We start from the raw sequence: 27,998 nt of genomic DNA, 5'->3' as shown, positions 1-27,998 counted from the left end.
TGAAAGGGAATAAACTTAATTTTCTGGTGTTTTAATAGCTTTTTAGTGAGGGCTGCTACAGTGCCTGCACTGCAGGTTTGTTGTACAGATGTATAGATTTAGTTGTTTTTTTTCCTCACAGAGGTAAATTTTGAAATCTCTGTCTTTAGTGGTCAGAGATGAAAAGAATACCAATTTTTATTGCAAAGTAAATGTTCTGCTACTGAAGAAATAAAGGTGAGTCAGGAAAAGAAGAATAAAACACTCAAGTAGCCATTTAACAGCTTTATTCATAAACAAGTTTGCTTTTTGTTAAAAACGAAACAAAAAAAAACCAACCCAAAACCTTCAGCATCTGGATTCTGATCATACAAGTTTGTTCCAAGTATCTAGTGTGCACTGTTCCAAGGGTTTGTAGTGGAAACTTCTGATGGCAAGCTGGCAGGCTTTTTAACCTCTCCAGGTTACTCCTGGAGAAAGAAATGCTGCAAGACATTGCTCACAGTAAAGTCATAGAACTGTTTTATCTCTTTTGCTTTCAGCTATGAAATTTCCAAATTCTCCTTGCTGTGTGTTGGAGTAAAACAGCTGATTTTGGAATAGAAGGGAGGAACCAGGGAACACAGTCTCAGCAGTTTTCATATGCTAAGCAACCACAGCACAGTTTTGAGCTGCTGCAGTTGCTGTGTTCTTTTCTTTCCAGCATGTCACTTCCATCAGAGCTGGTTTATGTTGGTTGAAATAACTGATGAGAAATCTCACATCTGTAATGTTCACGTATTCCTGAAAAGAATGACAGTCCCAGAGATGTTTATAACAGATCACACTATGGAAAGCCCAGTCTGTAAGTGAGATGAATGGTTGTGAAATAAACTGACTTAAGTGAGAGCTTGCTAGAGTACAGCTGCTGCTCTCACAGTGCCTTGTGACTAGGCATCTTTGCTTGGTGGGGCCAGCAGCTGCCCATACTCCCTCCCTTGCCAGCTGGGACACCACTTCCAGCCTTGTCAAGCTTTGTGCCACCTGGCAGTATCAGCTCCAGATTCAGCCATGTATGAGTTGTGTTGTAGGTTACCCTGTTAAGAGAAAGTTCAGCAGAGGTGTATATTCTCAATGGAACCCTTCTCAGTGCTCTCATCTGTCATCCTCTGCAGAATTCCTCATTTACATATGAGGGGAACTATCTCTAAGACTGCAGAGATGAACCTACTCTTCTTCAGCTCTAACTTCTGTAATATTTGATTTCTGTATTTCTGCTCTTCAGTCCTATATTCTGTTCTGTAGGTGTCTTAAGTCAAATTGACATGTGCTCTGTCTCTTAATAAACCCCAAGGAAATGTAGTTATACAAGTTACAAATAGTTGGTTCATACCTTCAGGGGTTTAGCACACTTCTCCAGGGTGGAATTGAATATATTGTAGTTTTTAAGACTGTATACTCATTAATTATTTTCTGAAAAGTGATTTTAAAGTATTTGAAACTTAAAAAAAAAAATTAGGATGTATTTATTTTGCCAGTGGGAAAGCTGTATGTTGCCAAATGACAGTTTGTGTTGCCCTCTGTTAGACAGAGAATAATGGTAGCAAAGTAATCAAAGTATCACAGAAGTAACCATAGATACTATTCAGTAGTTTTATGCAAATCAAGCTAAGGCCTAAGATACCTCTTAAATAAGAACCTTCTTTATACCTTATACTGTCAAGTTAAAAGTCTTCAACTCTTGTTTCCAGCAAGTCAACAATGGGCTTACGCTTAGCGATCTCCCTCTCCATATGCTGAATAACATCTTGTACAGGTTCTCTGATGGCTGGGACATTATTACTCTGGGTCAAGTGACCCCAACTTTGTACATGCTCAGTGAGGACAGACAGTTGTGGAAAAAACTCTGCCAGTACCATTTTGCAGAAAAGCAGGTAATAAATTCTATCACTGCATACGCATGGCTCGTATCTTTGCAATGGACTGTACTCAGAGTGAAGTGTGAACTCGCCCTTCTTGAGCTAAAGTGACAGTGTGCAGTGACAGTGAAAATGTTCTGGTTTGGGGGGCTTGGTTCATGCTAAACTGCAAGGAAATAGCAGTATTTTAACAGACACCTACCATATGATGACTTTTTGTTTGTTTGTTTATAAGCTACACAATCACCAGCAAAGTGCTGGAGTGGAAACCTCGAAGGTATTTATAGCTTTAGTATTAAAATAGAATTTGTTTTACCAACCAAGGTAGGCAGATAGATTGCTCAAACTTCTAGCCTACATGAACAGTCTGGTGAAGCCAAAATTAAATCTTTGCAAAAAAACAAAACCAAAACAGAGAACAAATGCCTGAGGTTTTGAAGGTAACAACATAAAGAGAAACAGTACTTTTCTGTCACCTCCTCATAAACAACATCAAAGTAATCTAGGAATGCCTCCAGAACTGTCTTCATTTTCTGACAGTAATATATGCTGGGACAAAATCAGACTAGGTGAAAACAAAGCTCTGAAAATAGAAGTTACCTCATCAGAGCTGGAGGAAGAACTTTAAACACCTAGTACATTCCAGACTGGAGGAAGTGAAAATACTCATTCTTAAATATGATTGTTTGAAGAGATACCATTTGGTTGGTGACTACCAGATTAAGTATTATTATAACAGGAAAGTTTGAAGTGAAGGTCAACTAAATCATGCACAGTTGACCCAACTAAGAATTTTGATGAGATGAAAGGCTTCAGAGTCAAATTCATAGATAATACAGAAAGGCATAACCAAACTGAAAAACCCTCCTTCAAAAACGGCTCAGAAGAATGCAAGGTGAAGTTAGGTTGAACAGTGACAAAACTGGTTGGAGAGGAAGCTCCAGGTAAGGTAATGTTGGGAAAACCATCTCTTAAGCACTTCGGTAGAATTATCACTGTGCCTTATAAGGGGTACTTGCACACAGTATTTCCAGTGCTTTCCTAAATGCTCACATTCAATCTCTCACTAGGTTATTAGTGATAGAAATCTACCGACTTTGGTTTTGATTACAAAATTCTGCCTTTTCTGTTGAAAAGGGTAGTATCTTAAGCTATAGAACCCTGTTAGGTTGTTTTTCCCTTGCTCTGCAGTGTATTTGCTGAACCATTGAAACAACCACAAAAACACTTGATACCTGAAGAGCACTTCTGGAAAAAGCGAGAACTCTACACAAAGAATGTATTACAAAACGAAGCAAGGTGTAGCTGAAATCAGAAAGGCAGTGCTGTTCTTCCCATCTGGGAGTTGTCTTTTGAATGAACAAAGCCCTCCATGTATTAGCATTAATCCCCACAGGGGGGAACAGAAGCCTTTTACAAATACATACCTAATAAACCCTGGTTCTGTATTAAGCTTGGGAGAAATGGCCAATGTGCATCATCTTTACATGCAGGTTATGTCCTCAGGAAGCACATGAATCACTGATTATTGCTGCCTTCTAGAAAGATCCTAAGTAAATGTGAAAAACAATCATGTATATACCTTTACAATGAAAGAAAAAGCATTGTCTAAATCTATAGTTACAAGTAGTGGGTTTCTGTAAAGACAGTACTGTTTTTTTACTCTCATTCCTGACTTTGTTTGGAAAAAATAAAATTAATTATGGTTCTGAATATTGGCTTTGTTATATGGTTCTTGATTATAATTAGGTAGAGTTAGATGAGCTGTATATGGCCTACTTTTTCTTGGCAAATATGCTCTGTCCTTACTTTTAGTGTTTTATCTTCCATTTTTTTGTGGCTACATCTCTCTCACTGCATTGCAGAGGTATATGTCGTCAGATTATTGACTTCACAGAATTCCAGTTACAGATCTTGACTTTACCTTTTTCCCCCAGTCCATTACCTGATTTGATTAGTTCTTTAACAATGCTAAAGAAAGATACTAACTTTATGTCCAGTTTTGTAGGCATTTGATTCTGTCAGAGAAAGGTCACATTGACTGGAAGCTGATGTACTTTGCACTTCAGAAATACTACCCCATAAAGGAGCAGTACGGGGACACCTTGCATTTCTGTCGACACTGCAGTATTCTGTTTTGGAAGGTAAGAGTTTGAAAATAGGTAATCAGAAATAAGTTCATACAGCTGCTGGTGATCATCTTAAAGGAAAAATATTAAGATCATCTCAACATCTTTCTCATGTGAAATGTCATTGGACAACTAATACAGTAGTATATAAAAACTGCATGTAAAATCTGTATTAAATTCCAAAGATTTTTCATCTGTTATTCCTACCTCTTGATATCCAATAACTTTAAAACATAAGGAAAAGTGGCACATGGAAAGAGTTGCCCTCTGAGTCTCATACCTAGTCTTACACAAAGCTGTTAGGCATGTGTAGGAAGTTAGCCGGTTTATGACATCGCTTTCCTAATAATGGCATAGCAATCAACGGATCCCCGGCAAGAACTCAGTGCTATAGTATTCTTACCACATTGCTCTAAAACGGTCTTTTATAGTCTTCTGTCCCATATGAAGCTTGGAGGAATGTTGAAACTTCATTTAAAATGCATCTAATATTGATTTTGATGCTTACCATGCTGCATATTCGGTCTCACAATGATTTTAATTTCTGTAGGATATTTTCATGTTTAACTTCTGTCTGAACACATAGTCTTACTTTCATTTTGTGATGGAATAGAATAGAATAGAATAGAATAGAATAGAATAGAATAGAATAGACCTGACCAGGTTAGAAAAGACCTCCAAGATCACCAAGTCCAACATAGCACTCAACACTATCCAATTAACTAAACCATGGCACCAAGCACCCCATCCAGTCTCCTCTTAAACACCTCCAGTGATGGTGACTCCACCACCTCCCTGAGCAGCCCATTCCAATGGGCAATCACTCTCTCTATGAAGAACTGGCCAATCTCTCTTTTTGTGAAGAGTTTCTTCCTAACATCCAGCTTAAACCTCCCCTGGCACAGCCTGAGACTGTGTCCTCTCATTCTGACACAGGTTGTCTGGGAGAAGAGACCAACCCCCACCTGGCTACAACCTCCCTTCATGTAGTTGTAGACAGCAATAAGGTCTCCCCTGAGCCTCCTCTTCTCCAGGCTAATCAATCCCAGCTCCCTCAGCCTCTCCTCATAGGGCTTGTGCTCCAAACCCCTCACCAGCTTTGTTGCCCTTCTCTGGACACATTCCAGTAACTCAACATCTTTCTTAAACTGAGTGGCCCAGAACTGGACATAGTACTCCAGGTGTGACCTAACCAGTGCTGAGTACAGGGGCAGAATGACTTCCCTCCTCCTGCTGGCCACACTGTTCCTGATACAGGCCAGGATGCCATTGGCCTTCTTGGCCATCTGGGTACACTGCTGGCTCATGTTCCGCCTATTATCAACCAGTACCCACCAGGTCCCTCTCTGCCTGGCTGCTCTCCAGCTACTCTGACCCCAGCCTGTAGCAATGCATGGGGTTGTTGTGGCCAATGTGTAGAATCTGACACTTCATTAGAATAAACCTTTATTAGAATAAACCAAACCAGGTTGGAAGAGACCTTCAAGATCATCGTGTCCAACCCATCAACCAATCCAACCCACCCAAACAGCTAACCCATGGCACCAAGCACCCCATAAGTCTCCTTCTGAACACCTTCAATGACAGCGACTCTACCACCTCCCCGGGCAACCCATTCCATAGCGCAATCACTCTTTCTGTATCGAACTTCTTCCTAACATCCGACCTGAACCTCCCCTGGCACAGCCTGAGACTGTGTCCTCTTGTTCTGGTACTGGGTGCCTGGGAGAAGAGACCATCATCCACCTGTCTACAACCTCCCTTCAGGTAGTTGTAGAGAGTGATAAGGTCACCCCTGAGTCTCCTCTTCTCCAGGCTGAGCAGCCCCAGCTCCCTCAGCCTCTCCTCATAGGGCTTGTGTTCCAAACCCCTCACCAACTTTGTTGCTCTTCTCTGGACTCGTTCCAGCAAGTCAACATCCTTCCTAAACTGAGGGGCCCAGAACTGGACACAGTACTCGAGGTGCGGCCTAACCAGTGCAGTATACAGGGGCAGAATGACCTCCCTGCTCCTGCTGGCCACACTGTTCCTGATGCAGGCCAGGATGCCATTGGCTCTCTTGGCTGCCTGGGCACACTGCAGGCTCATGTTCATCCTACCATCAACCAGCACCCCCAGGTCCCTCTCTGCCTGGCTGCTCTCCAGCCACTCTGACCCCAGCCTGTAGCACTGCATGGGGTTGTTGTGGCCAATGTGCAGAACCCGGCACTTGGATGTGTTAAATCTCATGCCGTTGGATTCTGCCCATCTGTCCAGCCTGTCGAGGTCCCTCTGCAGAGCCTCTCTACCCTCCAGCAGATCAACTCTTGCCCCCAGCTTCGTGTCGTCAGCAAATTTACTGATGATGGACTCAATGCCCTCATCCAGATCATCAATAAAGATGTTAAAGAGCACAGGGCCCAGCACTGATCCTTGGGGCACACCACTACTGACTGGCCGCCAGCTGGATGTGGCACCATTCACCACCACTCTCTGGGCTCGGCCCTCCAGCCAGTTCCTAACCCATTGCAGTGTGCTCCCGTCCATGTGTTAAATCTCATGCCGCTGGACACTGCCCATCTATCCAGCCTGTCAAGGTCCTTCTGCAGAGCGCTCCTATCCTTTAACTGATCAACACCTGCCCCCAACTTGGTGTCCTCTGCAGGTCTCATCGACAGGGCTTTAAACTAGTTTCGAGGGGGAAGGGGCTGAAACTAGTACCCTCAGGCAAGAGTCTGGGGGCGACAAGCTAGAGTCGGAGGTGAAACCAGCAGCCCAGCTGAAGTGCATGTACACTAATGCAAGAAGCATGGGTAACAAACAAGAGGAGCTGGAAGCCTTGTTGCAGCAGGAAAGTTATGATGTAGTTGCCATCACAGAGATGTGGTGGGATGACTCACATGACTGGAGCGCTGCAATTGATGGCTACAGGCTCTTCAGGAGAGACAGGCAAGGAAGAAGGGGTGGAGGGGTGGCCCTGTACATCAGGAAGGCACTAGATGCCATTGAGATGGAGATTAGGGACAATCGGGTTGAATGCTTGTGGGTAAGAATTAGAGGGAAGACCGGCAGGGCAGACACCCTGGTTGGAGTCTGTTATAGACCACCCAACCAGGAGGAAGATGTTGATGAAGCATTCTATAGGCAGCTTAAGGCTGTCTCAAGATCGCCTGACCTTGTTCTCATGGGCGACTTCAACCTGCCTGACATCTGCTGGGATCTCAACACAGCAGAGAGGAGACAGTCTAGGAGGTTCTTAGAATGCATGGAGGACAGCTTCTTATCCCAGGTGCTGCGAGAGCCTACCAGGGGCAAGGCTATGCTTGACCTCCTCTTCACCAACAGGGAAGGGCTGGTATGTGATGTGGTGGTCGGAGGGTGTTTGGGGTCCAGTGACCATGAGATAATTGAATTATCGGTATTTGGTCAAGCTAAGAGGGGTAGCAAGAAGACCTCCACTCTGGACTTCCGGAGGGCAGACTTCAGGTTACTGAAGGAACTAATTCAGAGTGTTCCTTAGGATAAAGCCCTTAATAATAAAGGGGTCCAGGAGAGCTGGACCTACTTCAAGGAAGAATTGTTGAAGGCTCAGGGACAGGCTGTGCCAATGTGCCGGAAGATGAGCTGCCGGGGCAGACGGCCAGCCTGGATGGCTAATGAACTTTTAATAGAACTAAGGGGAAAAAAGAGGGTGTATCACCTTTGGAAGAGAGGGGAGGCAACCCATGGAATGTTTAAGGATGTTGCCAAATCATGTAGGAAGAAAATTAGGGAGGCAAAAGGATATTTGGAACTTAAACTGGCCTCTACTGTGAAGGACAACAAAAAGTCCTTCTATAAATACATTAATAGCAAGAGGAAGGGAAAGGACAACCTCCACTCCTTGGTGGACTTGGAGGGAAATGTTGTATCAAGGGATGAGGAAAAGGCAGAGATACTTAACACCTTCTTTGCCTCAATTTTTACTAGAAGGACAGAACGTCTTCCTGACAGCTGGCCTGCAGAGCTGGCAGAAGGAGCCAGGGAGCTGCAGAGTTTCCCTATGTTCCATGAGGAGGTGGTTGGAACTCTCCTCAGCCGCTTGGATCCCCACAAGTCCATGGGACCAGATGGGATTCATCCTAGGGTGCTGAGAGAGCTGGCAGATGAGCTGGCCAAGCCACTATCCATCATTTTCCAGCAGTCCTGGCTCACTGGAGAGGTCCCAGAGGACTGGAAGCTGGCCAACGTGGTGCCCATCCACAAGAAGGGCCGGTTGGATGAGCCAGGGAATTATAGGCCTGTCAGCCTGACCTCAGTGCCAGGCAAGATTATGGAACAGGTCATCCTGAGTGCAATCACACAGCACTTACAGGATGGCCAAGGGAACAGGCCCAGCCAGCATGGATTTAAGAAGGGCAGGTCCTGCCTGACCAACCTGATCTCCTTCTATGATCAGGTGACCCGCCTGGTGGATGTGGGGAGGCCTGTGGATGTAGTCGACCTGGACCTCAGCAAGGCCTTTGACACCATCCCCTAGAGCAAACTCCTGTCCAAGCTGTCAGTCCATGGCTTGGACAGCAGCACTCTGTCCTGGGTTAGGAACTGGCTGGATGGCCGAGCCCAGAGAGTGGTGGTGAATGGTGCCACATCCAGCTGGCAGCCAGTCAGTAGTGGTGTGCCCCAAGGATCAGTGCTGGGCCCCGTGCTCTTCAACATCTTTATTGATGATCTGGATGAGGGCATTGAGTCCATCATCAGTAAATTTGCTGACGACACCAAGCTGGGGGCAGGAGTTGATCTGCTGGAGGGTAGAGAGGCTCTGCAGAGGGACCTCGACAGGCTGGACAGATGGGCAGAATCCAACGGCATGAGATTTAACACATCCAAGTGCCGGGTTCTGCACATTGGCCACAACAACCCCATGCAGTGCTACAGGCTGGGGTCAGAGTGGCTGGATAGCAGCCAGGCAGAGAGGGACCTGGGGGTGCTGGTTGATGGCAGGCTGAACATGAGCCTGCAGTGTGCCCAGGCAGCCAAGAGGGCCAATGGCATCCTGGCCTGCATCAGGAACAGTATGGCCAGCAGGAGCAGGGAGGTCATTCTGCCCCTGTACACTGCACTGGTTAGGCCACACCTCGAGTACTGTGTCCAGTTGTGGGCCCCTCAGTTTAAGAAGGATGTTGACTTGCTGGAACGAGTCCAGAGAAGGGCAACGAAGTTGATGAGGGGTTTGGAACACAAGCCCTATGAGGAAAGACTGAGGGAGCTGGAATTGCTCAGCCTGGAGAAGAGGAGACTCAGGGGTGACCTTATCACTCTCTATGACTACCTGAAGGGGGGTTGTAGTCAGGCGGTTGTTGGTCTCTTCTCCCAGGCAGCCAGTACCAGAACAAGAGGACACAGTCTCAGGCTGCACCAGGGGAGGTTCAGGTTGGATGTTAGGAAGAAGTTCTATACAGAAAGAGTGATTGCCCATTGGAATGGGCTGCCCAAGGAGGTGGTGGAGTCGCCGTCATTGGAGGTGTTTTGGAGGAGACTTGATGGGGTGCTTGGTGCTATGGGTTAGCTGTTTGGGTGGGTTGGATTGGTTGATGGGTTGGACGCGATGATCTTGAAGGTCTCTTCCAACCTGGTTTGGTTTATTCTAAAGGTTTATTCTAAAGGGTTTTTTTTTGGTTTTTTTAGAATGTCAAATTGACTGATGATTGACTCAATCCCCTCATCCACATCACCAATAAAGATATTGAACAGCCTGGGGCCCAACACTGATCCCTGGGGGACACCACTAGTGACTGGCTGCTGACTGGATGTGGCTCCATTCACCACCACTCTCTGGGCTCAGCCCTCCAGCCAGTTCCTAACCCAGGACAGAGTGCTGCTGTCCAAGCCATGGGCTGACAGCTTGGACAGGAGTTTGCTGTGGGAAACAGTGTCAAAGACCTTGCTGAAGTCCAGGTAGACTACATCCACAGGCCTCCCCACATCTACCAGGTGGGTCACCTGATCATAGAAGGAGATCAGGTTGGTGAGGCAGGACATACCCTTCCTAAATCCATGCTGGCTGGGCCTGATCCCTTGGTCATCCCATAAGTGCTTTTTAGTTAGTGCCTTCTAGTTAGTGAGACCCCTGTAATCTTGTAGCTCAGAGATCAGATATGATTTTAAGAGAAGTTGCATGTAAGTGTGAGGGTGTTCTAAGAGGCTAAGCTAGCTTTCATGGCTGTAGCAAGTCACTGAATGATCATGTCTTCAATTTGAGTATTCTTGATAGCACAGGAGCCCTTCCAGGTACTAATTTTTTGCTTATATTAATAGCAGGAAAGCAGATAGTCGGAACTGGCTTCTGCTGTGAAAATTTTATGCATTTGCTGAAGAACCTGTGTCAAGAAAGACTTAAGAACTGTTAATTACAGTGGACTAAGTCTTTATCATGTTGCCCAACTTGTAGGGTAAAGTTCTTTCTTTGAAAGCAGTTTTAAAGGTAAGCATGCAGCATGCATGCAGGTGAGCATTTTTTGTATTGGATTTGTCTGGCTTTGCTCTGTAGAGGCTTCATGCTTTCAACAGTAAATTTATCTCATTCTGATCTTGGTATAACTGAAAGTATTTAATATTAGGGATGACTAAACGGTGTTTGGATTTATGTGTTTAACTTGAGAGATTGTGAGACACACAAGAGGCAGTGAATCTGGGCAAGCAGATCCCTTACCAAATTGACTTACTCCAATCTACTGCTAGAATAGGAGCATTCATTGTGTGGTTTTAAGTTTTTAGTGCAACACAGCAGAGTGAGATCTAAATGTTCTGTGTTTGGATCAATGAGCAGTACCTACTAGCTCATCATTCCAGCAATGACTGCCTCATCCTGGAGATCTGGGCAGGTCTTAAAGTGGTGTTGGGGTTATAGATGAATTGCGTGCTTCTGCACCAAAACTCTTGAGTAGATGTTTGGGATCAGCAGGTTGGCACTCATTAGACTGCATCTAGGACACTGCACCCAGCTGCAGGTCTCCAGTACAAAAAAGATACTGATAAACTGGATGGAGTTCAGATGTGGGCTAAGTAAACAGAGATGCTTGAGAACTTGCCCTGTGAGGAGGAGCTTGAGAATACTGCTTCAGAGGAACCCAAGAGCTTGCCAGGAGGACAGCCAAGCAAGGGACCAATTTGACTGTAGTGGTTGTGCAATTTTCATCCTTGGACATTTTCAAGACCTGACTGAACAAAGCTTGGAGTAACCTGGTCTGGTCTTGGAGGTTACTCTGCTTTGAGCAGAAGGCTAGATTAGGAACCTCCTGAGGATCCTCCCAGTCTGATTATTCTGCAAACCTGCATTGCAGGTTGCCTTCTCTAGGTTTTGGAGTCTAAACCTTGTCTCTTGTCTTTTAAAATAAATGTTTGACCAGGCTGAACAAGATTGTTAAACAAATGGATTTCTGCACAGCTGGCACCCTTATTGGCAGGGACATAAGAAGTTAATCAATGGTCTGAAAGGCAGTGCCTCTGTTTGCAGGGCAGTGAGAGTACAGTACTGCTAGCCAACTGTGAATTACATGGGCTGGGGAGAAATAGTTTTGCTTTTTCAAGCACTTGTATCCTTTTACAAGAAGATGAGATGGGAAGCAAGACAGTGGGCAGGGGGCAGCAGGACAGGAGGTACTTCATTACTTCTAGGAAAAAAAACATTTTCTAGGTGAATATTTCTCAATCAGAACTTTTACCAAGTGTTAGGAATTCTTCCAAGCTTTATTATCATACTTTATTAGAATAAACCTTTATTAGAATAAACCAAACCAGGTTGGAAGAGACCTTCAAGATCATCGTGTCCAACCCATCAACCAATCCAACCCATCCAAACAGCTAACCCATGGCACCAAGCACCTCATCAAGTCTCCTTCTGAACACCTTCAATGACGGCGACTCCACCACCTCCCCGGGCAACCCATTCCATAGCGCAATCACTCTTTCTGTATAGAACTTCTTCCTAACATCCAACCTGAACCTCCCCTGGCGCAGCCTGAGACTGTGTCCTCTTGTTCTGGTACTGGGTGCCTGGGAGAAGAGACCATCATCCACCTGTCTACAACCTCCCTTCAGGTAGTTGTAGAGAGTGATAAGGTCACCCCTGAGTCTCCTCTTCTCCTGGCTAAGCAGCCCCAGCTCCCTCAGCCTCTCCTCATAGGGCTTGTGTTCCAAACCCCTCACCAACTTTGTTGCTCTTCTCTGGACTCGTTCCAGCAAGTCAACATCCTTCCTAAACTGAGGGGCCCAGAACTGGACACAGTACTCGAGGTGTGGCCTAACCAGTGCAGTGTACAGGGGCAGAATGACCTCCCTGCTCCTGCTGGCCACACTGTTCTTGATGCAGGCCAGGATGCCATTGGCCCTCTTGGCTGCCTGGGCACACTGCAGGCTCATGTTAAGCCTACCATCAACCAGCACCCCCAGGTCCCTCTCTGCCTGGCTGCTCTCTAGCCACTCTGACCCCAGCCTGTAGCACTGCATGGGGTTGTTGTGGCCAATGTGCAGAACCCGGCATTTGGATGTGTTAAATCTCATGCCGTTGGATTCTGCCCATCTATCTAGCCTGTCGAGGTCCCTCTGCAGAGCCTCTCTACCCTCCAGCAGATCAACTCTTGCCCCCAGCTTGGTGTCGTCAGCAAATTTACTGATGATGGACTCAATGCCCTCATCCAGGTCATCAATAAAGATGTTAAAGAGCACAGGGCCCAGCACTGATCCTTGGGGCACACCACTACTGACTGGCTGCCAGCTGGATGTGGCACCATTCACCACCACTCTCTGGGCTCGGCCATCCAGCCAGTTCCTAACCCATCGCAGTGTGCTCCCGTCCAAGCCATGGGCTGACAGCTTGGCCAGCAGTTTGCTATGGGGGACGGTGTCGAAGGCCTTGCTGAGGTCCAGGTAGACTACATCAACAGGCCTCCCCACATCCACCAGGCGGGTCACCTGATCATAGAAGGAGATCAGGTTGGTCAGGCAGGACCTGCCCTTCCTAAATCCATGCTGACTAGGCCTGATCCCTTGGCCATCCTGTAAGTGTTGTGTTATTGAACTCAGGATGACCTGTTCCATGATCTTGCCTGGCACTGAGGTCAGGCTGACAGGCCAGACTTGATTAGACAGGTTATTAAAAATGTATGAGTGGTTGACAATAATTGTATCTATAACATACAGATTTTTGTTCTCAATTGAAGCTTTTACTCTGCCTAATTCCATGGGGTGTGTAACAAAAAAACCAACCAAACAGAAGTCCACCAAAAAACAAAACACCAAACCCAACCTATGAAAGAGAAATCACAGTTACTTTACAGAGCAAAAGTAGCAACTCTGAGTCTTGAAACAAATGGAAGCACTGGATTCTTCAGCTAGTTTATAAAGTGTAAAAATGTAGTTTCCTCTTGTAATGGTACATTTAAAAACTTGGTCAGCTTCTGTTTTCAAGGGCATTTAGAAAAACTCTAGGCAGTGAACTGAACACTTCTTAGTGTTGCATCTTTTTTGCCCCCCACATTCAAGAACAAAGCAAAACATTGGAATAGTTGTAGAGGGAAAGTACAGTGATCAGGGCATGAAGAAGACTAGGAGAGGTTAATTTCTTTTAATTTAGCATTAAAGCTATTAAGGACTGTGACTACTCTCCATAAATTCTTCTCTGAGAGAAGGAATGAATAAACCTGAGCCTATTTAGAGACATTATTTAAGTTGTAGAAGCTAGCCACAAAGCACAGGCCTAGCTAGTGATGAGAAGAATTTAAATCACTTTATGAAATTGATAATACAATGGCAACATGAGAGGGTTACACACAGCAAATTCTTTCAGTCCTGCATTTTGTCCTTTTTAAAGGAACTGGTGGCTACTGAATTGGATGAGTAGTGGAATGGGAAAACTGAAGAGAAATGGCTTTTCACTTTTCAGTCTGTTATAATCTCAGTGTTACTTTTAACAAGTCTTTCAAGAGCTTTTCAGGGAGCAGTATTTCTATTCCTGTGTTCATTTAAAACCTGTGCTCATAGTAATGTTAAATAGAGTAAGAAATTAACTCCTAAATTCATTGTAGGAAGTGATAGAATAAAACCTCTTGTACTCTTCCTTGTTAAAGGAGGGACTGATTCTAAGACACTCTCTATATTGTATTACTGTCTTTCAGAAGTGACTTCTCTGTAAAGGTGTCGTAGTTTGGGCTGGCTGCCCTCTGCTACAGGGGTGTTTCCTGTGTCCAGAAGTCCAGCCCAGTGGGTGGACACAGGAAATTAGGTTATTTCCTACCATGATCCCTTGCACCACTATAAGTTTCGCCGCGGGGTCTGGCACTTCCTCTTTTCTTCCTCCTCCGTCAGTCGGTAACATGGGGGAGAGATCTCCTGGCTTTGGGCCTTGCTAGGCCCAAGGCCACGGGGGGATGGGCAGTCTCAGATCTGGCCAGCTGAGACTAGCCTAGCAATGGGAGGGGGAAGAAGGAGCCCTGGGGGTCTCGGGTGTACCCTCAGGTAGGGATGGGATTTCTCTGGGTCTGTTTTGGGTTCTTTTTTTTCTCTTGTCACTGTATTTCTAGTTCTCTGCACGCACTCACTGTTCTATTTAAACTTTCCATCACTTTTGCAATCTGTTTGTTTCAGTCGTTATTTCTGCGCGTGGTGGGGAAGGGGGTTTGCCCCAACCCATTACAAAAGGATTTGTCCATGGTGAAAGTAAGAAAAATATGTTGTCAGTAGGGTAAAAGTAATGGCAAAGTAATTCTTGGCTGATGGCTTTGTGAATGCTTGTTGTGTACATGATTTTTTCTGTTCCACTGAGCAACACTGTGGGCACTTCCTCTATTTTCTTAGCTCACTCAGCAGCACATTTCAGTTCTCAGAGATGGCCACAGAAGTTAAAATACTTCTGTCAATATCCAGGGCTTTGGGAAAAATGATGTAATTGTTCTGCATAAGTGATATGGTTCACACGTGAGTTTTGTTTTCTTGGAACTTGTGGTGATTTTGGCTCTCCAGTTGCTTGTGATTTGTCACAAGTCTTTCTCAATGGCATATGAACCTTACCCTCAGCAAACCTTAACTCTGCTTCTTTTACTTTATGGCTCTCCTTCCTGCTTCCTCCTTCACGATCTCAAAGGACTACCACCTTGCTTTGTTACTCAAGGTATTTCCTGTGTGTCTCATCTGTTTTCATTACTGACTGTTCTGTAATGTCAAAGCGAATAACATGCCAATTTCTAATTGTTTTGTTTCCTTACATGAATTTAGCAGCAGGAATACTTTGTTCTGGTTTCCCCATTAGATAAGGTAGTGATCCTTTCAATCTCAGCATTTCATCAGATCTGGGTTTTATTATTATCATATTCCCTGTTAATGCCATTTAAAACAGGGGCCATTATTCAACTTCTAATGAAGTGTCTGGTGTCAGATAAACCAAATTTTGCTAAGAACTGAGTTTCCCTGGACTCAGTGTTATCAACTGTTTCTGCACTACCTGATGTATTTAATTCAGTACTTAAATCTGAAGTGTAACATGAATCTCAGATAACTTTCTTTACTGCAAAAGTAAAATTGGTTTTACTCTACTTGGGATGCTGTACTCATATGTACTTTTATGAGAGTGTCTCTGCAAAGTAATTCCCCAAACAGGCTTCATATGACTTGGGAGAGTGTAGGGGTGGCAGTTAGAACATTGCTTTCTGAATGAATGTTGAGGGTTGAGGGGAAGGCCTCAAACCTTCTTGCCCCCCCTGTAAGTAAAGGGAAGAAAATTGAAAGAATAAAAAAAACCCCCACAGCCGGATTAGCAAAGGATTTGTGCTGTATTTACAAGCGGTTTAGGAAATGTAAGTTTATATACAGAATTTACAATATTTACAATATATATACAGAAATATATAACAAAGTAACACAGGAATGAGATTCCCTCCTCTGCTGATGAGGGTTCCCCCCCCTGTACCCCCCTTCTCTCCCGCTTTTCCCCAGAAAGGGTTAGAAAGAGAGAAAAGGAATAATTGTTAATTAAAAGCAGTTAGTACAGGCCTTGCGGTTATCGGTTCCAAGGTCAGTCTGGCCGAAAGCCCAGAAGCTGTGAGCTGCAGAAGGAGGGAGAGAAAGTGCAAGACTGCCTGAAGTCTCTGCTGGACGCAGAGTTTAAAGTTGCTTTCTACCAATCCACCAATGAAATTAGTATAGACCTGTCCCTTGTTTATAAAACATTCGGTCATAGTGTCCCTTTTCTTAAAGGCACCGCCTCAAACGATCACAGTCCACCCCTTCTAAACAATTTCATTGGCTGTTCATACTGTCCATCCAATCCAAAACGATATTTACAGTTTGTGAGTAAAGTTCATAGTCCATTCAGGCTATACTCAGATGTAGATGATTCAAAAGTCCAAGAAAATCAGAAAATGAGAAAAATGGAAAACAGTTTATTTCTTCGCCGACGAAGCGAAAAAAAGGGAAACAGGGATTTTCAAGGTCTCTTAGTTGACTCAGGGCTCTCAGGGATCTCAGGGTTCGTGCACCGTAGATTCCTCGTTGTAGAGAGCAATAAGGTCACTCCTGAGTCTCCTCTTCTCCAGGCTAAGCAATCCCAGCTTCCTCAGTCTTTCCTCATAGGGCTTGTGTTCCAAACCCCTCACCAACTTCGTTGCCCTTCTCTGGACTCGTTCCAGCAAGTCAACATCCTTCCTAAACTGAGGGGCCCAGAACTGGACACAGTACTCGAGGTGTGGCCTAACCAGTGCAGTGTACAGGGGCAGAATGACCTCCCTGCTCCTGCTGGCCATACTGTTCTTGATGCAGGCCAGGATGCCATTGGCCCTCTTGGCTGCCTGGGCACACTGCAGGCTCATGTTCAGCCTACCATCGACCAGCACCCCCAGGTCCCTCTCCACCTGGCTGCTCTCCAGCCACTCTGACCCCATCCTGTAGCTCTGCATGGGGTTGTTGTGGCCAGTGTGCAGAACCCAGCACTTGGACGTGTTAAATCTCATGCCGTTGGACTCTGCCCATCTGTCCAGCCTGTCGAGGTCCCTCTGCAGAGCCTCTGTACCCTCCAGCAGATCAACTCCTGCCCCCAGCTTGGTGTCATCCACAAATTTACTGATGATGGACTCAATGCCCTCATCCAGATCATCAATAAAGATGTTAAAGAGCACAGGGCCCAGCACTGATCCTTGGGGCACACCACTAGTGACTGGCCGCCAGCTGGATGTGGCACCATTCACCACCACTCTCTGGGCTCGGCCATCCAGCCAGTTCCTAACGCATCGCAGTTTGCTCCCGTCCAAGCCATGGACTGACAGCTTGGCCAGGAGTTTGCTGTGGGGGACAGTGTCAAAGTCCTTGCTGAGGTCCAGGTTTACTACATCCACAGGCCTCCCCACATCCACCAGGCGGGTCACCTGATCATAGAAGGAGATCAGGCAGGTCAGGCAGGACCTGCCCTTCCTAAATCCATGCTGGCTAGGCCTGATCCCTTGGCCATCCTGTAAGTGCTGTGTGATTGCACTCAGGATGACCTGTTCCATAATCTTGCCTGGCACTGAGGTCAGGCTGACAGGCCTATAATTCCCTGGCTCATCCAACCGGCCCTTCTTGTGGATGGGCACCACGTTGGCCAGCTTCCAGTCTTCTGGGACCTCTCCAGTGAGCCAGGACTGCTGGAAAATGATGGATAGTGGCTTGGCCAGCTCATCTGCCAGCTCTCTCAGTACTCTAGGATGGATCCCATCTGGTCCAATGGACTTGTGGGGATCCAAGCTGCTGAGGAGAGCTCCAACCACCTCCTCATGGAACATAGGGAAACTCTGCAGCTCCCTGGCTCCTTCTGCCAGCTCTGCAGGCCAGCTGTCTGGAAGACATTCTGTCCTGCTTGTAAAAATTGAAGCAAAGATGGTGTTAAGTGTCTCTGCTATTTCCTCATCCTTTGATACAACATTTCCCTCCATGTCAACCAAGGAGTGGAGGCTGTCCTTGCCCTTCCTCTTGCTATTAATATATTTATAGAAGGACTTTTTGTTGTCCTTCACAGTAGAGGCCAGTTTAAGTTCCAAATATCCTTTTGCCTCCCTAATTTTCTTCCTACATGATTTGGCAACATCCTTAAACATTCCGTGGATTGCCTCACCTTCCTTCCAATGGTGATACACCCTCTTTTTTCCCCTTAGTTCTATTAAAAGTTCATTAGCCATCCAGGGTGGTCATCTGCCCCGGTGGCTCATCTTCCGGCACATTGGCACAGCCTGTCTCTACGCCTTCAACAATTCTTCCTTGAAGCAGGTCCAGCCCTCCTGGACCCCTTTGTTTTTAAGGGTTTTATCCCAAGGAACCCTCTGAATTAGTTCCTTCAGTAACCTGAAATCTGCCCTCCGGAAGTCATATAGTCAATCTGCTCACACCTTATGCAAGAGTTGCCCCCACTACCCTGCTTCTCAAGAGCCAGGCTCCAGCATTCTCTACAGCCAGATACCCGGACAGCTACCTGCTTGTGTTCTACCTCAATCTGGGTCGACACTGATTTTTTTAGGGAGATTTTGGTATGTTGCGTCTCTGCCTTGATGTCCTGACCAATCATGAGCCCACCGAGCTAAGAATATCTCACCTCGGTGTTTCCAGTCGAAATCAAGGTCAGAGTCCATGTCTACTTGAGAAACTCTTGCAGCTAGATCTCCCTGATGGTTGTGTTGCTGTTCCTCAGTAGCTTTGCTCTGAATTTTCGGTATTTGGTCAAGCTAAGAGGGGTAGCAAGAAGACCTCCACTCTGGACTTTCGGAGGGCAGACTTCAGGTTACTCAAGGAACTAACTCAGAGTCTGCAGCCCACTACATGAGTTCCGTTGTCTGACTCAATCCTCTCTGGAGTTCCGTGTCTCCACAGGATCTGTCTCTCCAAACCGAGAATGGTGTTGCGTGCAGTTGCATGTGGAACTGGATAAGTTTCCAACCATCCAGTGTTTGCCTCTACCATAGTAAGCACATATTGCTTACCAGAACGAGAACGCGGTAGAGTGATGCAGTCAATCTGCCAAGCTTCACCATACTTATACTTGGACCATCTGTCACCATACCACAAAGGCTTAATTCGTTTTGCCTGCTTAATAGCAGCACAAATGTCACAGTCATGGATGACTTGTGTGATAGCATCCATGGAAATGTCTATGGATCTGTCACGAGCCCACTGGTATGTTGCATCTCTGCCCTGATGTCCTGATGAATCATGAGCCTACCGAGCTAAGAATATCTCACCTTGGTGTTTCCAGTCGAGATCAAGATTAGAGTCCATGTCTACTTGAGAAACTCTTGCAGCTAAATCTGCCTGATGGTTGTGTTGCTGTTCCTCAGTAGCTTTGCTCTTAGGAATGTGAGCATCGATATGTCTCACCTTCACTGGAATTCTCTCGACTCGATCAGCAATGTCCTGCCACAGGTCGGCTGCCCAAATGGGTTTTCCTTTCCTCTGCCAACCATTCTTTTTCCAGTTCTTAAGCCAACCCCACAGAGCATTGGCTACCATCCATGAGTTGGTGTAGAGGTAAAGCTTTGGCCATCTCTCATGTTCAGCTACGTCGAGAGCTAGCTGGACAGCTTTTACCTCTGCAAACTGACTGGATTCTCCTTCTCCATCCTTTGCCTCTGCAACTCAACGTGATGGACTCCACACTGCAGACTTCCACCTCCGCTTGTTCCCAACAAGACAACAGGAACTGTCTGTGAACAAAGCATATTTCTTTTCATCATCAGAAAGGTCATTCTAAGGAGGAGCTTCCTCAGCACGAGTTACTCTCTCCTCTGGAGGTTTAGCACAGTTGGTACCTTCAGGCCAACTTGAGATCACCTCCACTAGACCAGGCCTTTCAAGATTTCCCATTCGAGCTCTCTGTGTTATCAGAGCCTTCCACTTAGACCAGGTGGAATCTGTGGCATGATGTGGTGTGGAGCCTTTGCCTTTGAACATCCAATTCAAAACCGGTAATCTGGGAGCTAAGAGAAGTTGTGATTCAGTTCCAATTGCTTCAGAAGCTGCTTTTACTCCTTCATAGGCAGCTAGAATCTCTTTTTCTGTTGGAGTATAGTTTGCCTCTGAACCTCTGTAACCTCGACTCCAGAAACCAAGAGGTCGTCCACGTGTCTCACCTGGAGCTTTTTGCCACAAGCACCAGGTTGGACCATTGTCACTTGCAGCCGAGTACGAAATGTTCTTAATGTCTGGACCATCTCGGACAGGTCCCAGACCCACTGCTTGAACTACCTCTTGCTTTATCTGGTCAAAAGCTGCTTGCTGTTCAGGTCCCCAGTGGAAGCTGTTTCTCTTTCTAGTCACATCATACAGAGGTTTCACAATCTGACTGTATCCAGAAATGTGCAGTCTCCAAAATCCCACTATCCCCAAGAAACATAGAGTTTCTTGCTTGTTAATGGGATTTGCCATGGTAGAGACTCTATTTACCACATCCACTGGAATGTGTCGGCGTCCATCCTGCCACCTCACTCCCAGAAATTGAATCTCTGTGGTAGGTCCTTTCACCTTGTCTCGCTTGATGGCAAAACCTGCATTCAGAAGAATGTCAATGATTTTGTTACCTTTCTCAAAGAACTCTTCAGCATTTTTACCCCAGATGATGATATCATCGATGAACTGGATGTTCTGGAGCATCCCCTTTCTCCAGAGCATCATGGATTACTGCATGACAGATGCTTGAGCTGTGGATCCAGCCCATTGGCAGTCTGTTGAAAGTGTACTGGATTCCTCTCCAGGTGAAAGCAAACTGAGGCCTGCATTCCTCTGCTATGGGAATAGAGAAAAATGCATTAGCAATGTCTATGGTAGCATACCATTTGGCCTCTTTGGATTCCAGCTCATACTGTAGCTCCATCATGTCTGGTACTGCTGCACTCATAGGTGGAGTTACTTCATTTAGGGCTGAGTAGTCTACCGTCAGACGCCACTCTCCATTCTGCTTCCACACAGGCCACACCGGACTGTTGAAAGGTGAATGAGTTTTGCTGACGACTTTCTGACTCTCCAACTGACAAATCAGATTCTGAATGGGCAACAAAGAGTCACGGTTGGTTCTGTATTGTCTGTGATGCACAGTCTGAGAAGCAACCGGCAATTTAATGTCCTGTATCTTATGTTGTCCCACAACTGCAGATTCATCAGAAAGCTCAGGCCTAGCAGACAGCTTTATTTTTTGTCCATCAATTTCTAGAGAAGGTACTCCAAAAGCCCATTTGTAACCTCTTGGGTCTTTGAAACGCCCTTCTCTCAGAAAATCAATTCCCAAAATACAAGGTGCGTCAGGTCCGGTCACAACTGTATGCTTCCTCCATTGTTTACCAGTTAAACTTATATTTACCTCCACCTTACTTAACTCTTGAGATCCACCAGTGACTCCCAAAATAGCTATAGACTCTGATCCCTGATAATTTGATGGCATTATGGTGCACTGAGCTCCTGTGTCAACCAAGGCCCTGTACTTCGGAAATTGTGAAGTGCCAGGCCACTGGATGTACACATCCCAATAGATTCTGTTATCTCTCTTATCCCTCTCCCCACCCTGGTGGGAGGCAGGGCACCCCTAGTTATGGGGAACATGCCCACATGTGCATTGAGCACAGTGTGCAGTGTTATAACTGGAGCCACTGTTGGAGCTATTAGAGTTGTTCTGGGGAACTGTGGAAGTAACAGCTACCCTTCTGGTATTGCTACCTCGGGTTCTGCCACTTTGCAGTTCCCTTAGTCTCCTGAAAACATTAGAAGTTGGTTGGCCATCCCACCGGTTCATGTTCTCACCAAACTGATCACGCAGAGTTATCCAAATAGTCCTACGTGACTGCCTTGGTGGTCTGTTTTGATTTGATCTGTTTTGGAATTACCTCCTTGGAGGACGTGTATTCCTCACAGATGAAACTTGTATCCACCTGGAGGAAGAATTGAAATTAGCCCTTTGTGCCATTTGGGATATGGAATTTCTAAATTCATCCTTTAACTCTCTTATGCAATTCTGTATATCACCAGACATAGTTTTATTGGCCGAAACCAAAGAAACACGTGTCATGCTATCCTCCAATTGTCTCATTTGATCACTGAATGGGCCAACCATAGGAGAAGCTCCACCATAATTTCTTGACATAATTCTGCTTGCCAGAATGTTTGCATAATTAGAAGGAGCAAGTTTGATGATCTTTTTAGTAAGACCAATACCCACAGGAATGTCATCAGGATTCAGAGTTTCATGTTCAGCATAGAGTATCCCTCTAACAGCAAATTCTCTCAAGCGCTTAATTCCCTCATCTATGGTAGTCCAGGGTTTAGGATTCCAGGGAAGATCATCTCGGGAAGGGTATCTCAGGGCAACCGCTATTAAAAGGCGTATCCACAGATTAACCTTACAGAGAACCTTGCCTGGATGTCTATCTATTCCATTATCCCTCGAGAGCGTTCCTAACTGAGCTGCTGACTTGTCTCCAACTGTTAGAGCTGGAGCACCTGTATCATAACACCTACTAAGCCAAGCTAGAACTGGCTCCTTATCTGCCCTGGTGTAATCTTTACGGACATTTTGCAATTCTTCACGTGGTGAAGAACACTTGGAAATGTCATGTGACTCCTCCTCTCCCTCCACTTGTTGTCCTAATAATCCTGCTGCCATTTTCACAAGGATCTCTTTAAGCTGAGAACCACCTCTGCCAGCTCCTGTCCTAGCTGCATCTCTATCCTGTTTTGCTCTCACTAAGTCAGCTAGATCTTTAAAACAAATCTTCTCTTCCTCCTCAGCAGGATCTTTCCTAGTAGAGGGTCCCTCACCAGGATCAGTCTCCTGCTCTTCTTCTCCATTAGCTCCTGGATCAGCTTTGGTCTTTCCACTTCTAGTCTTTAAAACAGCCACCTTAACTGGAGCTGTGTTTGAATTTACAGCCACCTTAACAGAAGCTGACAGGTCCTGAGATAAATCAGCTGCTGGGGCAGTGGCTTCCGGTCCCACCGTGCAAGAAGATGGAAATGACCTGGCTCTGTTAATGGCTGAAGAAGGAGCGGGAGGAGGAGAAGGAGGAGGCGCCATGTTGACACTTGCTTCCGCCCCTGGCAGCTTGCCAGAATCAGCAGCAAAACCATTCAGAGCAGCTTTTCCAATTAACTTTTTAGCTTTCTTTTTAACTGACACAGATTTTCCACACTCCTCATCGCTAGACGTCTCTGGGACTGACCCAGAGCCACACCGCCTCCTCTTTGATCTATTTTTAATAATAAAACACGCTCTGGATATCTTCCTCTCCCGACGCAAAGAAGACAGAAAATATGCAATCACTATCACCAGCAGCAGATTTACACACATCAAATAAATCACGTTTGGATCCCAGCCATCACTTAAAGTTACTCTTTCCTCCACTAGGATCTTAAACTCTTTTATCTCAATCGGGAGAGTGCTAGAGGTCACATTCCTGTATCTCGCTGGCCAGAAAAAATCCACACATTTTCCATACCATAGTCTGACCCTATACATACACCACAGATAAATTGTCCACACCAAATATTTTCCCAGGTAATCCACAATCAAACCCAAACAATATATGTATACCAGAGCCCCAAAAATTGAAAAAAATAAATGCTCTAATATCCACAGCACCTTTATGTTTGCTAATCTGGCTATAAAACACAAAATCAATAAAGCAATAAATTAAGCTAATTGTCCGCCGCACGTTGGGAAGCCAAGAAAAAAAAAAATGTCGAGGGTTGAGGGGAAGGCCTCAAACCTTCTTCTCCCCCTGTAAGTAAAGGGAAGAAAATTGAAAGGAAAAAAAAAAAAAACCACAGCCAGATTAGCAAAGGATTTGTGCTGTATTTACAAGCGGTTTAGGAAATGCAAGTTTATATACAGAATTTACAATATTTACAATATATATACAGAAATATATAACAAAGTAACACAGGAATGAGATTCCCTCCTCTGCTGAGGAGGGTTCCTCCCCCTGTACCCCCCTTCTCTCCCCTTTTTCCCCTTCTCTCCCCTTTTTCCCCAGAAAGGGTTAGAAAGAGAGAAATGGAATAATTGTTAATTAAAAGCAGTTAGTACAGGCCTTGTGGTTATCGGTTCCAAGGTCAGTCTGGTCGAAAGCCCAGAAGCTGTGAGCTGCAGAGGGAGGGGGAGAAAGTGCAAGACTGCCTGAAGTCTCTGCTGGACGCAGAGTTTAAAGTTGCTTTCTACCAATCCACCAATGAAATTAGTATAGACCTGTCCCTTGTTTATAAAACATTCGGCCATAGTGTCCCTTTTCTTAAAGGCACTGCCTCAAATGATCACAATGAAGAAATAGTAGAAATAATTAACACAGAAAAGGACTCTAGCTCCAGATTATGGAACTTTTTTGTGTCCAGTGACAATAAAATTTGAGGAGGAAAACTTCTGCATTTGCTTATAAACTACACTCCTCCTGGTGAATTCTTTTGTTAATGTAAAAGAATTCTGATTGAGCTTTAAGTAGATTTTTAGGAAAATCAATATCATATGAACACTATTAAATGTAATTTAAAGGGAAATACATTTTTCTTAGAAGGAATACTACTATTACAGGAAAGTTATTATTTTTCTTTTTGTAGTCCTCATCACCTTTTCCACTGTAAAACTGCTGTTTTTTTTCAATAGTAATTTAAAAAAATAGAACTGATCTTACTGGAATTTTTGTTGGAAGTGACTGAACAGAGCTTTCAAAGGCAGCATGATGATGTGCAGAGCAAAGCAGACAGCGTGTTACAAGTTCTGTCTAAAATACATAGTAGTACAAATAAGCACTAGAAGCACATAGCTTCTTTCCTGGAACCTAAGTGTTGTGGTGGTGGTATTGGGGTTTTGTTGTTTATGTTGGGGGAATTTTTTGTGGGTTGTTTTTGTGTGTGTGTTTGGTTGGTTGGGTTTTTTTGGTGGGTTTGGGTTTTTTTCTTCTGGAAACTAGGATAGTAGTGTTTTAGTTCATTAACATATCTTTGAGTGTGTTTTCTGTTGTGATGTATGTCTTCCTTGCAGATGTCGTCTTAAGATGAAGGTGTTTGTTTTAGCACTTCTGGCCTTAGTCTTACCTTGTTTCTCATCTGCAACTTCCCCAGATGCAGCTTTACCTGTGGTGTAATCAATTTGTCTGATGTCTTCTTGGTTTTTCCCTCTGTAGTGAGAAGATGAGGAAGTGACACCACATTTTCATGTAGTTAATTATAGACTTAATGGAAAAATATGCTTTTACCTGGTAAATTGTTAGTTGGGGTACCATTTAGGAGGCCTTTCACCTAGTGCACACTAGTGTTGTGACTTGGATGGCACTGTGGCATCTTTGACAGCACTTCCCTTATGTAAGTTTCCATGTGAGAGGAAAATTTCAGTTTCATTCCTTCTATTAACTGACTTCATAGAAAACTTTGACTTCCCTATGAAAAAAAAAAAGTAATTAAGGCTGCTGTGATCTGACCTACCTACCATGTATTTATTCTAGTTTTCTTGCCCCACATGGTGAATTCATCAACACTAGTTGAAAAGGGAGAGAAGCCCCTTAAAACCTGGGGAGGGCAGTTTCTGAGCCTTACATCATTATTGATCAAGGTGTTTAACTATCCATACTGGGCTGTCTGGGACCTTCATACTACACCTCCAGCAGTCCCTTCCATTAGAGCATTCTAATGAGGTGAAAAACTGGACTTCCCTTTTTAAGAGGAATCTGAATCCTAAATCAGATTAAGTATCAGAAAATATTAAAGAAAACAATGAAGGTTTTGTAAATTTGTAATGACAACGCTTTTCCATCTTGTCTTTTGTCTTGACTGGGTGCTAACTTTCATCTTACGGCAGTGCTTTCGGGTGGGGGAAAAGGTAGGAGTGAAAGAGGGAAAAACATGTTGGGAAGACAAACAAGCAAGGTAGAAAATTTTTTGTGACTGGACTTCAAACATACTCTTCAGAGGGTTTTTTTGGGTGGGAGGAGTGCTGCCCTTTCCTTTTGAAAGCAAGCTCATTTTCCTCCCTGAAGTAGTAGCTGATTTCAGATTGTCATTAGATAATTTAGTTTCAATAAAGCAGTTCCTTTTTCTTAATTATTCCTTCTCTATTATTTTTTTTATAAGAGTATTAAACTTTTTTCAAGACCTCTGACCTCTGGTTTTGGTAGGAGGAGAGTGGCATGGTTTGGGTTTTTGTGGGGGGTGTTTCTTTTGTTTTTTTTGGGTTTGGGTTGATTGAATTCTTTTTTTTGGTCGGTTGGTTTGGTTTTGTTTTTTCCTGAAATACAAAGCTGCCTTGCACTACCACAGTCAAAGTGGAAAGGCCTATTTTCTTAATAACTTAGTCTAAAGCAGTTATGGTGACTTCTTTAAAAGAGCAAGTTCCTGTCAGTTTGTATACAGTGAAAGGAGCTGCATGTGTCCAGATATGAGGTTTTGCCCATTTTACATTGTGAGTGGAGGGAGAGTGTGGTGGGATGGAAAAAGAACTTACCTGGATTTTTTCCCCCTTTATTCTGCAGGATACAGGACACCCTTGCACAGCAAGTGATCCAAATACCTGCCTCATGCCAGTGTCTCCTCAGCATTTCATTGATCTCTTCAAATTTTGAGATGTACAGTAGCTGTTCTCCTGTGTTTGTGGCCATTTTTGTGAAGAGTCAGGCAGGATAGATCATGCTTTTTGTGCAATATATTTAAGTGTAATATTTTGTTGTAGTTGAAAAGGTATGGAGATATTACCAGACAGGTTTATTTGGTGTCTTGTTTTTGTGCAGTAAAGAGCTGAGGAGAGGGAGATCCATTAAGAACATTTCTTTGTCAGGAAATCTGCAGTGGACTTCTTTTCAAGTCCAAGACAGACCATTTTAATCTCAATTTAATCCATTCTTTTAATGCCTTAATACTTGGTTAAAATTATGTGGGGGAGTTTTGAAAATTTTATGGAAGAGTGAGACTACTCCTAGAGGGACCAAAGGAGGGTTTTTTTGTTAATCCTTCTTTTTTCAAGCCACTCTTTCTAAAACACCTCCATATAATTTGCACTATTATAAAGAACAGGCCAATATTCTCTTGGACTCAGTCCATCAGTTACCAAGGTGTCATTAATCATTGTGAGCTAGTGAATAACGTTCAGCTGTGGTTCTATCTGTTGGGGAACCTACAAATGAAGGAAATTAATCATTCTTTGTACATACATTATGCAAAAATATTTATTTTTCTTAAGGACTTTATTACACATACAGCCAATCTCAGCACACATGACAGAACTCCATCTGGGGCTACTGGAAAAAGACTTTTTGGTGGTAGCTGCAGCCTTCATTTGTACTGTTTGGTATGGCTACAAATGCAGCTGCATGAGGTCATCTTCTAAGAAGAAGACAGGATGGAAATCTAATGAGGATGGAATTGCTTCTTTCTAGACTGGTACGGTGGCAGGACATTATACTACCAACTGAGATTCTAACCTGACAAGTTTTTACAGGCTGTGGGAAACACTGAAAGTCAGTCTGAGTTGATCAACTTCAGCCAGCTTCATCAGATGATAAATTCTCCAGGAAGCTATTTTCTTCTATTCGACAGAACAACATTAATTGCTTTGCTTAGCTTGGCAAGTAAAGGAGAAATGAGGGACAGTTTGGGTTTGTCAGTGCAATTTAACAAATATGTAATGTACAGAAAAAATAAATTGTGTACTATAATGCTGCACTTGCTTGTTCTGAATCCAGTTTTGTACAGGGCAATAAATCCTGTTTCTATTATTCCTAGAAGTCTCTTGTCCATAGAGATGAATCAGTTTGAATTCTGTAAGATGTTTCTGTAACCTAGTATAGACCTAGTCATAACCAATGACTAGAGGTCATTGGTAATGCAGTAAGAAGCACAGAAGCAGGCCAGGTGACAAGCTGATTTCATTGAAAACCTTCATTCTTCACAAAACCGCTCCACCAGCTGATGCTTTGAAGTCTGATCCAGCTTTAACAAACCAAGTACTTCCTAGCTTCTTACAGAAGAGAGAGGGAGAAAGTGCCTAAGAAGTCCC

The 27,998-nt window shown here is 44.5% G+C and overlaps 1 protein-coding gene and 1 long non-coding RNA gene across 8 annotated transcripts in view; one reads left to right on the top strand and one right to left on the bottom strand.

Moving 5' to 3' along the window:
- FBXO25 (F-box protein 25) overlaps positions 1–27,998 on the top strand; it is an 88,347-nt gene that overhangs the window by 54,135 nt on the left and 6,214 nt on the right. For 3 of the 6 annotated variants that reach the window (XM_068161352.1, XM_068161353.1, XM_068161351.1), the window contains 3 exons: positions 1,710–1,892; positions 3,878–4,021; positions 15,105–15,131. In XM_068161352.1, the coding sequence (XP_068017453.1) occupies positions 1,710–1,892; positions 3,878–4,021; positions 15,105–15,131 (354 nt within the window). Of the gene's footprint in view, positions 1–1,709; positions 1,893–3,877; positions 4,022–15,104; positions 15,132–26,478; positions 27,727–27,998 lie in introns of those variants that run through there. The other 3 variants (XM_068161354.1, XM_068161356.1, XM_068161355.1) reach the window with 3 other exon arrangements.
- On the bottom strand, positions 12–26,533 carry LOC137452697 (uncharacterized). 2 transcript variants are annotated; one of them, XR_010990144.1, is made up of 4 exons: positions 25,210–26,533; positions 25,049–25,131; positions 3,305–3,426; positions 12–1,055 (listed from the first exon to the last, which is right to left on the bottom strand). It is a non-coding gene; the product is annotated as an uncharacterized lncRNA (long non-coding RNA). The 2 variants fall into 2 exon arrangements; XR_010990143.1 differs by having other exon boundaries at positions 25,049–26,533.

The sequence above is a fragment of the Melanerpes formicivorus genome, unplaced genomic scaffold (genome assembly GCF_026170545.1).
Source record: "Melanerpes formicivorus ecotype bairdi unplaced genomic scaffold, bMelFor1.0.p_v2 SCAF_57, whole genome shotgun sequence".
Lineage (NCBI taxonomy): Eukaryota > Metazoa > Chordata > Aves > Piciformes > Picidae > Melanerpes > Melanerpes formicivorus.
Note: the sequence above shows the minus strand (reverse complement) of the source record. Positions and strands in the feature narration are given on the sequence as shown.